The following is a 16544-nucleotide window of genomic DNA, read 5'->3' as shown; positions in this document are numbered from 1 at the left end:
TTTCATCTCAACTCTTAAACTCTTGAGCTTTCAAAACTGAAAGCAGAGACCTGGTGGAAAAAAATCCCTTCTGGATTTTCCGTGATGTTGTATACTTGTATAAAAATCTGTGCCCCTTTTTTCATTTTGAAATTCACCATGTTCTGTTTATTCAAGTACATTTTTAATATACTCTCAGCAATGAAGTAACAATTTCAATTTCACTGCTATTTTATTGGTGGATTTTGATGTTCAGCTTGGGTCCATACAGAGCTGCATTGTAATGTCAGAAGTAATGAATCGATGACTTCCAGCAAACGAGGTTACAGTTTGGAAAGTTAACTGAACAGCTCATTTTAGAAGGCATTTACAGGGAAGTCCTTTTTAAATGTTTTAAAGAAAGCTTCATTGTCAGAAACTAGACGGTGCATATGTGTTCAGTTAAGTACTTAAATCCAGTTGATTTCACTTAGCAAAGTAACAACAAACGTCTTTGAAAATCTGGCCCCTAGACCTTGAAGGTACACAAGCTTTTGACAATTCATGTTTGAACACCAGATTTAATGGGATTTGGGAATCCATACGCTTTAGACAGCTTTCAAAAGTCTCAACTTTTAAGTCTTCTAAGCCTCAGCTTCCATGAAGCAGCAGTGGGAATTCTCTTCTCCCACCCTTTTTGTGTAGGATAGGCCAGCGACCCCAAGACTGCGTATTAGTAAGCATATGACAATGTCAGTTGTAGTGGGCTGCTGATTCTGATGTCACACAAATACATGTAACTTTGTGTATGGTCAAGAAATTAAACTCACTGGATATTTTTTAGAGGTATAATGGTCTTAAACTTTCGGATACTTATAGGGAAAAAGAACTGAAAAGGTGGAAGGGGAAAGAGGAAAAGGAATCAAAGCAGTCATTGACAATGGCAATCAGTATATTAATGGAAAGATTTATTTTTGAATTATATTTTTGCAGTCTTTAGCAGTGCCCACAGATTTAAGAACACATGATGATGCACAGGCACATTAATTTTTAAAAGCAGTTGCATGGATTTGACCTAGCTTTGCATCTCCAGGAGAACCAGATTGTAGCAGAGGCCACAGAGAAACCACTGAGCACATCAGCTTTACCACAGTACAGCATGAAGTAACTTACCATGGAGCACTTACTGGCAATTAAAACATTCCAATATTAAACATTCATAGATTACTCCGTGCAAAAAGGGCAGCTATAAGCAAAGCAAGTGTTAAAATTTGGACAGAGAGATGCAGGCAGCTATTAAGCCATGGTCCTTTTCTTTCTTCTTCCCAAGAGGATCCATACAAGTCAGAGGAGCTCTAAAACCTAAAACCACTCTGGAATATATCTGTATTAAACCCTGGAATATATACTAAGCCCTATTCACTGATGGCCAGGCCTGTTGGACAATTTCCAGCTGGAAATTCTTCCTTTCGGAGAGGTGGTCAGTGGTGTTCAGCCACGCAGGTACGGGACTGCAAGAGCAGCTGGGACAGCAAGAGGTTCCCTCCTGCGTTAGCGCCGGCCACTGAGAGATGTACACTCCTGTGTCACACTTGTGCTTGGGGCTAAGTGGCTTTGTATCTCCGTAGTGACAGCCGATAAAGACGGAGTCCACCACTGCCATTTGTTAAATGACGTGTTCTCTGTTCCATCAGCACGACTAGCCAAGGGTAGTGAAACGCGTCTCTAGGTTGGAGACAAAGAAGTCTTGTCAGAGTTGATTCTCGACTTAAATCAGTGGGATAGTGCCGATTTAACTGTTACTTCACATTTACATCATAGTAAGTGAGAGAGAAATTGGGTATTATCTTTCTTTAGGAAAGTCTTTTTAAAGCTATGGTCATAATACAGAAGCGCGAAGCCATGAGCACTGGAGCGGTGGGGAGGAGTTACTGAGGATGAAGGTGAAATTTAGACGTTGTGTGTCTGAGGGCAGCACACGGTCAAGTGTTTAAAATCTTGATACTCAACAATAATAATCCTCAGATGCATCTTCAACCTCCAGTAGATCCCGCCCTCGCCAAAATAACGAACAGTGCCTAGATAGCAAAATCTGCCATTCATAAAACTGGACTCTCCCAGAAGGGTGCTGCTCAGCCGTACCGTGGAAAGTGCTAATGTCAAAGGGTGCGTCTACATCAGCATTTTAGTCAGAGTCAGGAGTACCCTCCCGAGTGAATTTCCTGGTCAAACCCACTTACCGTACTTCATTTCACATTGTAGAGTGGTCTCAAAGCACACGAATGGGTCTCTTGCAGATAAAACTACGTCAGAGGATGTGCTTATAAGGTGCTCCAAAAGCTAACAGGTATTCGGTGCGTGGGACCACACTAGCAAGCCCTCTGAAATACCTATAGCATGGACAACAGCACTGATGGTTTCGCTCTACACGTCCTCCTCTACTGGTCTGCACTACTTGCTGACGTAGACAGAGCTGTAGAGCACCCAGACAAGGGAGCTACTGTCTCAGAGATGTAAAAAGAAAATCTAACCAGGTGAAATTTCATCTTGTTATACTATAGAGAGGAGGAGATGCCTTTCATCAGTCTTACCTCTCTGTCTGGTGTTTAAAGACCCTCACTCTTGCTGCAGCCACGGAGGTGGAAATGTGATGCTCCAGACTGTAACAGAGGAGTAACGTTATCATCTTCTCCAGTGAGTTCTTGCTCAAAGTTCAAATGGGTCTCATGCTTGCATCCTTAGACAACAAATCCACACCCAAAGGTAATAAATCGGCGTGCGGGGCACATCTCCTGTCAAAGTCACCCAGTACAAGCACATTCCACCTACTCCAAGCTACGTTTATAGGAGTGAGAGCACAATTTATGATGCGCCAAATTGTCCACAACCTTTACACCCATTGTATTTTTGCTCCTACATCTTAAATCCCTGACAGCTAAACTTCAATTTTTCTCCGCCATTTCTGATCAGGCATAATCTAAGAATATATCGGCATGGAAGTAATTCAGCTGAGGAGCCTGTGACACCAGGTTAAGTGATGTTGATCTTTAACGCTGTTATTTTCAGTGACGTTAACGACATTAATTCCAGCACGGACAGGCTCCCTCTGTAGTCCTGAAACTTTGTTTTTGTTTAGCTGGGGTGAGAAAATGAGAAATAAACTTGCAACTCATTTGAAGGTCTGAAATAGTTCATAGGCCTTGAGCAGTCCTTCAGTGTTGTCATGAATTCGATGCTACGTAACCTTACTACGTGCATGTCCTTCTACGATCACCTAAGCACCGCGTGGACAGCTGGTTCGAACGTCGCAGATGTTGTTTTTACTGTTGGGTGCTACAGAGTACACGATTTTTTCTCTTCAGGGTGGAGGAATACAGGTTGTATTAGATCTATTCTGCACTTCCACCGCACAATGCCTTTACCCAACAAATGACCTGTTAAGAGATTAAACTGTCGTGGCAGTTAAAATGTAGATCAAACTCTGCTAGCCTTACACGGGGAAGCTGTTGGCTGTGCTGAAGTCAAGACAGATGGTCACTTCAGGGAATGTTTCTTTTATGGCAAGTGCCCGTTTGAGTAGGAGTATTTCCAGCTGGATGAGTCACCTCTTTCTCAATTGCTGCGCGAGATACCAAAAAGTGATTTTTACATAGGGATATTCGAAGACGTGGCAGAGGCTGAAAAATACATCTTCAAAGCATCTCGCGGTGGTTTCCTTTTCCACTGGGAGTACTATATGGCACATGTAGATTGATTAAAAAAAATATATCCTCCATTGTTTTCTTTTTGCTGAAAACTGTGATGAAATGTCTTTTTTTTTTTTTTTTTTTTTTTCAAAAAGTGATTTTTACATAGGGATATTCGAAGACGTGGCAGAGGCTGAAAAATACATCTTCAAAGCATCTCGCGGTGGTTTCCTTCTCCACTGGGAGTACTATATGGCACATGTAGATTGATTAAAAAAAAAATATCCTCCATTGTTTTCTTTTGCTGAAAACTGTGATGAAATGTCTTTTTTTTTTTTTTTTTTTTTGCAAAATCATGTGGTACTTGATATACAAAATCAGTCCCACAACAGCAAAATGCACTAAATCATAATAAAATTGCTCTGTTTAATGTAAAAAGTAAGAAACTTAGAGTAAAGTGCAAAAATTAGAGCGAACGTTCCTAATCTGTGCCTCTTCAGTAGCAGGTATGACTCTTCCCCGGTTTAGAGGACAAGGACCATCATCTGCCTGCTGGTTGCCATGGAGACTGCCATCGCTTTTGGAATCATAAGTTTTGCCTGAAAGGAAACACTCCTTCAGCGTGAGTTTTTAATGACCGTAGAGGTTTCTGTTTGTCAGCACACCATATACTAGATTAACTACCACGTCTAAGCAGGTGGGAGGGAAGGGAGTAAAATATTTTCTAGTAATCAGTGACAACATACTTAGTCTGTATAAAATCCACAAAACACGTAAATAGAATTACAAGACTTGCTGCAGCAGATTGGACTGTCATGGCATCAAATCCGTTCTCTCTCTTTCAGTATCAGCTACTTCAAAGGAGGATGAACTTTGGTTGCAGAGCATGGGCATGGCAATAAATCCTTCTGACTCCTGGAGGAGACTGGCTTGAGGACTGCCAGGCTGCACAGCCAGTGAGGTCTCTCTTTCTCAGGCTTGAGTCGATAAGGGCTTCCCCATAACTACAAATAATGACAGCTTTTCTAGGAAAAGATGTGTACACGAACAGTTGGGTCTGTCCATGTGAAAAGCTGTCTAACATTTTACCCGCTCTGTCTGCACTGCCAGAAGGACTCTGGGGTTTGACAGCTATGTCAGCTTCTTTCTCCCTAGCGCGCAGCTAACACCCGGGATTGCTCTGAAGGTGAATTTCTTTGGCCCTAAACAGTATGCACAACGGTCAGTTTCAAATTTCTTGAGTAAAACAATGGTTATTCAGAAGAGGAATATAACGAAGCTGCAAGATTAAGCCTCAGTTACTTCCTAGTTCTGTTGTCTTTGCTAGATGGTAACTAAATAACTACCTGTTAAATCCGCAATTTTTGCTTGATTTCTTCTTTTGAGGCTGTTTTGTGCATCTGTGGGGCCATCAATATACTTCATTGCAATGGCCGGGCTCTGGTCCTTCTCTGGCTGAGTCTGAGTAACTGAAAGAAGAAGAGAAAAGGATATTTAATTGAGTTGTATTAATGTTCATTTGTTCAAGGAGGGAAAGGTATGTCGAGTTGACTCTACCTGGCTGATGACAACTTGGTATTGCTTCAGTCCTACCTTCTTGAAAGGACTGAACAGATTCATGGCCCGAATCCAAGTCTTTCATTGGCCTTCCCATAATCTCATTCTCAGTTGCAGTCTTATTTCTAATGAGGAAGTATGTGTGCATTTTCCCTTTGCCTTTTACTTCTATTTCTCCTCTTCCAGTCATCTCAAAATTCTTGTATTTTAGGCACCTAAAATATCAGAAGCAAAATGACACATGAAAATTCAAGATTAGCAAAAATGATACTGGTGTTTTAGAAGAGCTATTGTAATCGAAGTAATCAAATCACAACAGTCCAGGAAAAACCGTATTGATCCGTGAGCAACTGAGGGTTTGTTTCGACTGTTTATTGAAGCCTGCTGTGCTTTCATAGCTTTACACGTACAGCCTGATCAAAAATCAATGGATCACAGAGTCAAATACTTCAGTACGGTGGAGGGTTCTTATTGACCAGTAAATAGAAATTAAGAACTGAGGTAGCCAGTATCAGGTAGACAGAACTATCTCCAGTCATTTCATCAGAGAAGGCAATCAGGTTCGTCAAACATGATTTACTCATGGTAAATCCAGACTGGGCTATTCCCAATTGCCTTCTTCACGTGTCCAAAAATGGTTTCCGAAAGGACTTGGTTTTCTCTGGGACTGACATGAGGCTGACCAGCCTATAGTTCCCAGCCTGTCCTCCTTGCCATTTTTCCATATAGGTGTAACATCTGGCTTTGTTCAGTTGCTACGGTGCTGATCTTCATGACCTTCCCAAGATGACGGTCAGCAGCACTGTAATGCCATCACCCAGCTCTCTCATTACCTTTGGAGGCATCCCATCTGCTCCCATACACTCCTACAGACTGAGGTTTCTCAAAAGACCCCTGATCTGATCCTCTTCTAATACTGGTACTTCACCTACTCCTTGAATCCTGACTCTAGGTGCAGGGACCTTGAAGACCTCGTCAGTGAAGACCGAGGCAAGAGAGGCCTTGAGTAACTCAGCCTTTATTCAGGGCACCGTCACTAAATCACCTGCCACAGCAGGTCCACGTTTCCATTTATACTTTTCTGCTCACATAGCAGAAGCTCCTCTTACTGCCTTTGAACCTTCCTTGCCCATTTCAATGCTAGTTGAGCTCTGGCTTTCCGAATGCCCAGACAATGTTTTTGTACTCCTCCTCTGTAGCTTGTCTTCACTTCAACCTCTTGCATACGTATTTGATGCATACATAAAATTCTTGAAAATGTAGTATTTAATTTTTAGTGACATGAGTTTTAGGAAAGTAAATTATTCACTGCACGAATAGGATAGTGGGTTATGCAGTTAATCCTTAGTAAGTGCAAATAGAACTGTTACGCCACAAATTGTTGTGCTCTGAATCAGAGAGATTTTAAAGCTTTTCTTACGCAGGATGTCAAATTAAATGTTCTGACTGTCTTTCTAGCATCTACGTCACTCTATCGGTACTTCCAAATAAGCTATATCACAATTATTTTTTCCCCATATTTTGCTCTCTAGGATCGAGACTCTCAAACCTCTGTCTCCATATACAAGTGCTTTTGAAATAATCAAACACACAAAACTCTTCGTAAGCAGTGACTTTTCTTTGTAAGCAAGCTGCATAAATCAGTGACTGAAGACAGCATCATCTACGCTGAAAGCTGCAGCTGCCAAGGCAGTGCGTTTTAGCACAGCTTTTAACAGCCAAAGTTTCCATCATAGTTACTCACTGATAGGCACTGGAGCTTAGATGAATTTTACTCGGGACACCGTGACTCTCCATCCGGGAAGCTATATTCACCGTGTCTCCAAACAAGCAATAACGAGGCATCTTTTCTCCAACAACTCCAGCCAAGACAGGACCTGTATGGATCCCAACTCTAATCTTTACAAAGACATAAAACACACACCCCCCAAAATGTCACTTGTTATTTAACGTCTTTCTTAATGCTATCCAGCCACCTAAAAGTTCATCCTAACACCACACGGGACACCAGTAAAATATCAAATATCCACAGGGAGAGACTCTTAGTGAAAGTACCCATGTGGACCTTGCCCAAAGTCACAGAGGAGTCAGAAGCAGCTCTTTGACGTCCTCCTGCAATACGTTAACCAGAAGCCCAACCCAAGAAGCAGACAGCCACACATGCATCTTTGCGTTAACAACTTACTTGGATAGGATTTCCAGAAACTGGGTTCTGCACTCCTTTAGCTGCTATTATCATCCCCAAGGCAAAGTTAGCAACTCGCTCAGCATGAGTGGGTACAGGCACAGGGACCCCACCTACTACCATATAGGCATCTCCAATTGTCTCCACCTTTAATTGAGAGGGACAAGCGTGTGAACATGCCATATATATCTTGCTCAGGTTAGTGCTTTGCTCTTTGGGGCTCTTCTCCACCTGCACCAACTCCCCTTTTCTTCTAAAAGATGTTTCCAATCACTAAAAAGCTCTAGCACGTGCGAGTTTCCTTGAGACGGGGATCCTTTCCTTGACTCCACACTAAAAATTTCAATGCATTCTGTCCCTGCTTACTTGACCCATTTTAGGTATCAGCGTGAGAGACCCTAAGGAGTAAGGGATGCTGTGAAAGTGTCAGGCTTTTTGCCTTCCTCTTACCCAGGGCTGTCCCTGGGCACAGACTCCTGAGCCAGGAGGCTATCCGATAGCTGACTGCTATTAATGAGCTCTAACTCACAATTGGTGCTAAAAGCGTATTTCTTTTTCAAAAGAGACTTGTTTTTTAAAAAGTCACAATAAAGCAAGGGAGCATATTCACTGGTGATTATTAATAAGGGCTTCACATGAAATTAAGAAAACTCCAATCTCCAGGATGTCAGAGAATGCAAAGTGTGAACTAAGCAGCTCGGGAGCATCCTTCCTTCCAACCAGGTGTTTTCCCACAACACGCTGCAGCCCGTGAGACAAATACTGAAGGGTTCGTTCTCCTCCAGGCACCCAGTCTCCTTGAAGTGCCTGACAAGGCACCTGAGAAATACTCTGGGGTTTGTCCCTGTACCAGAGATTTTGCTGGGAATAGAATAGGCCTGTTTGAAACAGAGAGTTCTCAAACCTTTAAAATTCACCGTAAAAGACTGTTACACGGTAAGGAAATTTTCTAAACTCCCCTTATGAGACTTCATTGTTACATTTACCATCAGTAAATAAGAGATCAGTTTAAATTAGACTAATTGGATTTCTTAAAAATGAACACCAATAGGAGAGCGGGAACATAATTTCGTCTTTGGGTTCGTTCATTAACGTGATGACTTAAAACTGTTCGGCGCATTAGTCTCGAAAAATGTGTTCCTGTACGTGCCTTCTATCAGATAGCCAACCCCACAGTAATGCCAGCAATTTTCTGTAACAAGTTAAAAACAACTGTAAAAAGCTACTAATGCAAATAGATACCCTAATTATTTTTCAGCCGTGGTAGGAGATTTAATTTAACAAGATTTATTCATAACTTCAGATATTTATAAGCTTGGGCCAAGTTTCTTTGATCAATTTCAATATTTCATTTCTTTCTCAATTCCCTGAAATAGTAATCTTGTCCTCCCTCTCTGGACCCTAGCAACTTCCTTCAATATTAATAGGAGTTATATACAGGCATCAAAAGGAGATTATTACAGTGACAGATAATTTACTCATGATGGATGATTTAGATAGAATATGACACTAATTTATCCTGAGAGCTGTTGGCCATATCCTGGATGCTTCAATTATTGAATACAGTTTCCTTGCCAAGGCAGAAATGCTTCTGATTTCCCAGTACAATTTATTGCGGGATGAACTGCATGCCTCGCCTGAGCAAGGAATGACTGAGATTTGGATTCCACCCTTTACTATTTCTGCCTTCCTAAATATTTAATGTGCTGGGGACAGACAGAAACTGAGGACTTGCTCTTCAGCTCGTCAAATCTGGGTAGCTCTGGAGATGTTAATAACGCTATTATTATATGTCAACCAGGGCTCTGATCCTTCCAGCACGGTTTGGAGACAACACGTACGTTACAGTCTAGATCTAACCAATGCTCTTTGGGGTCAGCAGATCTATACCATTGCCCAAGATCTCCCTCCGTGAAGCAAAACAAAGCCTAGGTATTATCTGGGTATTGTTTATGATGTTATTTCCCACCAAAGGAGACACTTAATGACATAGTGACCTATTTACAACAGGTTGGAATAAAAGAACTAGGAAAATGATTCAAATTGGTCCATAAAGTAGGATATCCTGTCATGTTGGGTAGACGTTTGAGAGAGGAGAGAGATGTATGAAAGAACAGCCGTTCTGGTGTTAGCGTTGTGGAAAGAGACTCTAGCCCATGATAGAAGTTACATTCCTGTCTGAAAATTTTAAACATATTTAATCACACCTCTGTCTGTTTTTTAATTTCTCTGTGTGGCCACTACAAATGTGCAATATTTTATGGTTTATCAAAAATCATGCTGGGGGGAGAGGATTTAAGTGCATTTAAAAACAAAAAAACCCGAAATATCAACAAGAAAATCTTTTTCCAGACTATTTCTACAGCCTTTATCGATCGGCACATACCTTGTACACATCATGCACCGTGGTCAGTCTGTCAAATCGCAGGTACATTGAATTTAACATGAGAACTATCTGAATAGGCTCACATTGGGCACAAATGTTGGTAAAGGTCACAACATCGCTGAACAATATAGTGCACTCCTTGAACTCTCCTGTGAGCAGAAAGACCAGCACTAAGTACTTGCAACGGCTGGACAACCACGACATCTGTTTGAGACCTGTTTTGCAAAGATTACTTTCTCATCACTCTTTTAGGAATATGACCTATCAGTTGTAACGCTCATATACGGGTGCTGATATGAAAGAGAGATGTCGATATAAGAGTGTATCCAATATAAGAACCATCGCACATCTCAAACGGTCCAGACATTTGAATACATCCATTTGTCCATCCATATTCAGGATATACTTACCTCTTTACCTCTAACTTCATGTATGTGCTTACTAAAGGGAATGTAAACATATTCTTACTTGCTATCCTTAATAACAATGGGAATCATGATGATTCTAGGTTTATAGATAGCATCGAGGAACTAAGAGAATTTTCTAGGGAAGACCAATTTCTTTATTCCTTTCATTTTTGAGCTCTCGTTTCCCTGCACACCCATGTTAAAAACAGAATCTCAGTTTGCTGCTGAAACGCTGAATTTTGTTCCCTGAATGGGCAGCTGCTACCACCTTTCACCTCCTAAGGAACAATTTTGGCAAATAGCTTCCAAAGCTGTGTTTGAAAGAATAGTCTGATCTTTATCATCAGCGAGACTAAGGGTCTGTGGTCCTCCTCCTACCTACGAATGTCACCAAGTAGAGAATGTACTCCACGATAGTGGCAATGGGGCTGTGCCAGCCCCCCGGTCTCTCTATCACCATCACCTGGTGCATGAATCATGCATCACGAATGCATCCTGTTCATTCACCTGCCTCGACTCGCTTCCCCTCTTTCAGCTGGTTGGCCACGTGCTGAGGAAGCATGGCGTAGAGCAGAGCTTCAGTCTTTTTCTTCTCTTCCTCCAGGTGCTTCGACAGTACCCGCAGTTCTTCCTTCTTCCTCTCCAGCTGGTTAGAGAGCTCCATCTCTGCCAGTCGCTGCTGATTGAGAAGAATCAAATCCCTGGTCACGTCGTGAGGTGCAATGTCTGCAATGTGCATCTGTCGCTCCTCCAGTTCATGCAAGGTGCGAAGCAAAGGTGAGCAGAGATAGAGCATGCACTGCAGGGACTCCATCCAGATCATCTGGCCTGTTTGAAAGAAGCGTCGGTAAGAGTTTTCAGCAGCTTGGACTTTCACGTGATGCTCAGTATTACTGATGTTAATTTTAGGGGACGAGTTCTAAGGACAGTGGCTTTTTGTAGGGTCTGGGTCATCACAGGAATTACTCTGTTTCCTGGAATTAGAGATGAACTTGTTTGGAGGAGGTACACCAGCCACATCAAAAAAATTCAGGACCCAGAAAGCAGTCACTCACTCATTGCAATTGCTAGGCAGAGCCCAACCACGCTTCAGGTCCCTCCTTTTTACGAGGAACCCCAGTGCTCACATCTCTCCTCTCTCCTCTCCTCTCCTCTGCTCTCCTCTCCTCTCCTCTCCTCTCCTCTCCTCTCCTCTCCTCTCAGTTCTTGAGCTGTTCCTGAAGCCAGTCAGCATCATGCACAGGGGAACTGAGACTCACAATGATTAAGTGAAACATTTAAAGTTTAATTTCACAGTGGGTAAAACGTGGCCCCAGGAAAGTCAATGGAGCCTTCCTTCCTGGAAGCTGCAGCTTTCAGTCACTATGATCATCTAAATAAGCAGGGACAAAAATGCCTGAAAGGTAGAAGGGATTTTTGGTGGGGGATTGAGTTTTTGTTTTCTTTGTTGAGATTTGGTTATGGGTTTGATTTTTTTATGTTTTATTATTATTCTTATTATTCTTTATTTGCTTCATAAGTACCCTTGGTTTCTGAACAGCAATCCAGGAATTCCTATTTCTTTCTTTCTCTCTCACCCCACCCCCAGGGCAACTGGAGGAGCAGCTTGAAAACTTAACAGGATTGGAACATCAGAGATACCACGTGAATTAACCCTGACAGCGTAAGAGGATGTAAAATTGTACCTGTGACTAGTTAAAGTTCCTTGTTTTGGTGACATCACTTTTTTCAAGGTCTCCCTAAACTCTTAGTTTTTTCTGAATCGCAGGAATACCAGATTTGACACTCATTATGTAAAGGCGAAAGGAGAGAAGGGAAAATTAGGTCGCATTACATAGTTCAGAGAAGGAAAATTGGGGTCACAGAACACTTAAACCAAATGTCGTTATAGTTAATTACACGAAGCAGAGAATCATTCCATACTTATTCCTCCCAGTAAAAATAAAGCAAATAATAAAATATCATTTCTGCTAAAATAATTTTAACTGGTAAACTCTTATGTAACATTGTGGGGCGGGGGCGTGAAGACAGAAATCCGAATCTGAAAATGCGACTGCGAAAAATAAAAGCACGGCTAACTAATCTATTTTTATCCACATTTGCAACCCAGCCAGTAGGAAATAACTCCCCTCAAAGGCATAAATTAAGAATGAATCATGTATTCACATTTTAGGAATCGAAATGCGTGGAGGCGCAGGGGAAGCCATTTCTTCCCTCCAGCCGTAGCAATGTTACCAGGCCTTTGCCACAGCCCTTCCCTCGTCCCCTGCCCCTTCCCGCCCCTCGCCCGGCAGACGGGAAGCGCGCGCTGGCAGGAGCGATGCTTGCGGTGTGTTATTGCGGGGAGGTTCACCCCCCGTTTTCGTTGTCGTCTGTACGCGCCAAAGATGCAACCCGAGATGTGTGAACGGGCACTGCCTGGGCTGGGCGGCTGCGTTTAAAATGCTGCTCCACGTACAAAGCAGTAATTTCTTTGGCAAAGAGAATCCTTAGCGGCGCAAAGGGATTCTGTGTCGGGTGCACAGGCTGATGCGTAGAGCTACGGGGAGGGGAGACACGGACAGTTGCTTTTACACAGCTCAGTGCATCCCCGTGCTGAGCCCGGTGGCTCCACGAGCAGAAGCTGGCTCTGAGGGCTGGCACTGTGTCCGTGCCACAGGTCCCCAGTGAAGCGGAAGGCCGTAGCTGAGGGCTGGGGAGATTCACAGGGCAACTGGCATTGAACGCCTAACCAAAACCAAGGGCGACGATACAACCACGTTGCAGGAATCGCCCGAGTAATGCCTTACATTATATATTTGATTCTAACCTCTGCAGAGAAAAACTCATGGGGCAGCGTTACGGGGGAAACTCTCGTACCTTTTCTGGGAAAGGGGCGGGACTGGGCACCTCTCCGAGGTGCCTGTACACAACTGTGCACAGCACGGGGAAAAACCAGGAGGAACTAGAGGTCTGTGTGCAGTTTCAGGGCCACCACATCATTGGGATCACAGAGGCTTGGTGGGGTAGTTCGCACACCTGGAGTACTGCAAAGGATGAACGCAGACTCTTTAGAAAGGACAGGCAGGCAAGGATGGGGAGCTGCCTTTTATGTGACAGAGCAAGGGAAATGCGTGGAGCTCTGCCCAGGGCTGCGTGATGAGCCGGCTGAGAGCTTCTAGATACGGATTAGAGGGCAGACCAATGTGGGTGACGTTGTGATGGGTCTCTGCTACAGATGCCCTGCTCAGGAAGAAAAAGTAGATGAGACCTTCTTAAGACAAGAGGCCTGACGGTGGACTTCAGCTACTTTGATACCTGCTGGACAGACAACACAGCAGGGCACAAGCAGCTCAGGAGATATCTGAAGTGCACTGAGGCCCTGACTCAGGTGAGCTTCCCGACACAAGCGACCGATGAGGGGAGGTGTCCTGCTAGACCCGATACTTACAAACAGTGAAGAACTATGGATGTGAAAGCTGGGCGCAGCCTTGGCTGCAATGACCGTGCGATGGTGGAGTGCAGGAACCTGCGAGGGGTGAACAAGGCAAAAAAGTAAGATCGCAACTCCGGACTTCGGGAGACTGGACTTTGTCTCATTCAGGGATCTGCTTGGAAGAATCCCACGGGATACAGTCTTGGAAAGAAGAAGGGTCCAGAAGAGCTGGTTTATTTCCAAGGATCTCCTCTTCCAAGTTCAGGAATGGTCTATCCCGATGTGCAGAAAGTCAAGCAAACATGGCAGGGGCCTGCATGGATGAACAAGGAGCTCCCGACTAAACTCAAATATAAAAAAGAAAGAATACAAGAGGTGAAAGCTGGGTCAAGTCACCCCGGAGGAAGAGACAGGGTTGAAAAAGCCAAAACCCACCTGGAGAAGGGCTTCTACAGGTATATGAGCAGCAAATGGAAGACTAGTGGAAATGCGGGCCTGCTGCTGAATGAGGCAAGGGATCTGCTGAGAAAGGATATGGAAAAGTCCAAGGCACTCAGTGTCTTCTTTGCTTCAGTCTTTGCTGGTAAGAATCACCCTTCAGGAATCTCAGGGCCCTGAGACCACTGGGAAAGTCTGGAGCGATGAAGACCTACCGTCGCCACAGGAAGTTCAGGTTAGTAAACATTTAAACAAATTGGATATACAGAAGTCCACGAGACCTCGTGTGATGCATCCAGGAGTGTTGAGGGAGTTGGTCAGTGTCCTTGCGAGGCCTCTCTCAGTTAGTTTTGAAAGACCATGGTGACTGGGGGAGGTTCCTGGGGACTGGAACAAAGTAAATGTCACTCCTGTTTTCAAGAAGGATGGAGGACCTGGGAAGGCTTGGAGCATCTGTCATATAAGGAGAAGCTAAGAGAGCTGGGGTTGTTCAGCCTAGAGAAGACAAGCCTCAGGGGGGAGCTTATCAATATGTATAAATACCTGATAGGAGGGAGTAAAAAATACTTTTCTCAGTGGTATCAGTGAAAGAACAAGAGACAATGGGCACTAACTGAAATGCAGGAATTCCATTTAAACGTAAGAAAAAACCTTTTCACTGTAAGGGTGGTTAAACACTGGAATGGGTTACCCAGGGAGGTTGTGCAGTCTCCATCCTTGAACGTATTCAAAACCCAACTAGACATGGTCCTGAGTAACCTGCTCTAGCTGACCCTGCTTTGAGGGGGGGGTGTACTAGACAATCTCCAGAGGTCCCTTCCAAACTCAACTGGAGTTGAGTCGATTCTGCGACTCTGTGAATAACTGAGGCCACAGGTGGTTCAGAAAACAATCTAATCCTCCCTTGGCCTTGTCCCCATTACTCAGGAAAGATGTGGGGTTTGCAGCGTTAGAAAACCACTGTCTTTCCAAGCCTTTCAAATGGGAGAGCAGTTGTTATTTCTGACTGAAAGCCTTCAAAATCTGGTGAGGTAATAGCAGAATTTGTCTACAAGCATCTTAAAGTACCGTTTCTCTAAACAGAACCATCTAATCCTCTCCTCACTGCACAAAGACAAGGCCATTTATAGGACTTATGTGAAGCCAGGAGTCCACAGAAAGGCACTGGTTCAACTCCAGCACAATTCCTGATTTAATATGAACACTTATGCTATTGAAAACAGTGAAGTACCTCTCAGCTCTAGCATTGGCCGTTGTTTCCACGACTCTGGCATCATCTCTCTTCTAGTCTGGAAAACAAATTGGCTGTTGATGAATTTCTGAATGCTAGAGATGGTGAAGGGTACTTCTGGGTGAAGGATACTGAAATAGTGATCCAAGCTGATGCCCGTGGTCTGAAGGCCAGGTACGATCTTTTGAATGCTCACCCCAGCTTGCTTCACTCTGAGCTTAAAAAGAAAAATATGGACAATGTGTTATAATTCATATCTTGTTTGGGTTCAGGCCAAGCTATAGCTGATCACTGTTTATACATGTACACACACTTAGCCTTGCTATACGGCATGGCTTATTTCTGAGCAAAGTTTCTATCTTATTAGCGTATTACCGCAAAGCTTGGAATGAGTGTCCTTCATAGCAAGACAAAGCCCCCAGAAAGGAGTGTTGTTATCCAAATGCTCTTCCCTATCAATTGTTAAAAACAAAACAAAACTATTTGCTATTATCCTTGTTTGCATTTGTGTCGGCCTAACAAATAGCCTTACAGGTAGCTGCAAGAGAAAATCAGAGATACCAGAGCATGTCCTGCATTCCAAAAGAGAATAGCTATGGCAAAAAAGTTCTTGGCAAATATTAATTTTCTAATGGATGCCATGGGTTACCTTCTCTTAACGATTGCTGTGTAAAGGTTTAGTCATTCTCTTTTAGCCCCATGACCATATATGAGCTCTTAACTGCTGCAGAAATGTCCACCGTGCCTTCACTGCTTGTCATCAGAGTTACTGAAGCTCTGACGTAGCTACCAGTAGTGGGTGCAGGACTTGCCCTTTTTCCACACTAGTAATTTTATCAAATTATGCTGACTGGATGTCTTGGAAGGTTTAAAACTCTGAACTTCGGCTAACGTGGACAGTGGCACAAATCAGACTATGTGCTCTGCAATCTCTATCAGTGTGATGCCAAAACACGTTCCCTGAGTGGCTGTATTCAGCTTTCTTCTGCTGTCCCATTCTCAGCTTCTCCTTTCTTTGCTCCTGTCTTAAGCTAATATTCTCTGCACGGAATTGGGAGCAAGAGGAACTGCAGCTTGGTGGGGACCCAGGCTAGTTGGAAACCAGCCACAGAGCAGTCCCTGCGAAGGGAAAGGCAATTCCATTGCTGCAGAGTATGTGTGCACAGGAGAGGAGACTCAGTCCTCCCCTGGAAGATAAAGAGATTTTTGGGTCCAGTTAGAATCATAGAATCATAGAATCATTAAGGTTGGAAAAGACCTCTGAGATCATCGAGTCCAACC

General features: G+C 43.5%; 1 protein-coding gene and 1 long non-coding RNA gene across 2 annotated transcripts in view; both read right to left on the bottom strand.

Moving 5' to 3' along the window:
• Positions 1-900: 900 nt before the first annotated feature.
• LOC103917859 lies at positions 901-3648 on the bottom strand. Its single transcript, XR_663649.1, has 2 exons — positions 2550-3648; positions 901-1683 (listed from the first exon to the last, which is right to left on the bottom strand). It is a non-coding gene; the product is annotated as an uncharacterized LOC103917859 (long non-coding RNA).
• A 293-nt stretch (positions 3649-3941) lies between these two features.
• Positions 3942-16544, bottom strand: part of LOC103917858 (guanylate cyclase soluble subunit beta-2-like) — a 17749-nt gene continuing 5146 nt past the window's right edge. Inside the window, exons 6-13 of the mRNA XM_009325056.1 lie at positions 15264-15480; positions 10687-11007; positions 9773-9921; positions 7387-7533; positions 6946-7100; positions 5238-5416; positions 4991-5113; positions 3942-4243 (exon numbers count right to left, since the gene is read on the bottom strand). Of these exons, the coding sequence (XP_009323331.1) occupies positions 4092-4243; positions 4991-5113; positions 5238-5416; positions 6946-7100; positions 7387-7533; positions 9773-9921; positions 10687-11007; positions 15264-15480 (1443 nt within the window). The 3' untranslated portion in view covers positions 3942-4091. The remainder of the gene's footprint in view (positions 4244-4990; positions 5114-5237; positions 5417-6945; positions 7101-7386; positions 7534-9772; positions 9922-10686; positions 11008-15263; positions 15481-16544) is intronic.

Source organism: Pygoscelis adeliae, unplaced genomic scaffold (genome assembly GCF_000699105.1).
Source record: "Pygoscelis adeliae isolate BGI_AS28 unplaced genomic scaffold, ASM69910v1 Scaffold155, whole genome shotgun sequence".
Lineage (NCBI taxonomy): Eukaryota > Metazoa > Chordata > Aves > Sphenisciformes > Spheniscidae > Pygoscelis > Pygoscelis adeliae.
Note: the sequence above shows the minus strand (reverse complement) of the source record. Positions and strands in the feature narration are given on the sequence as shown.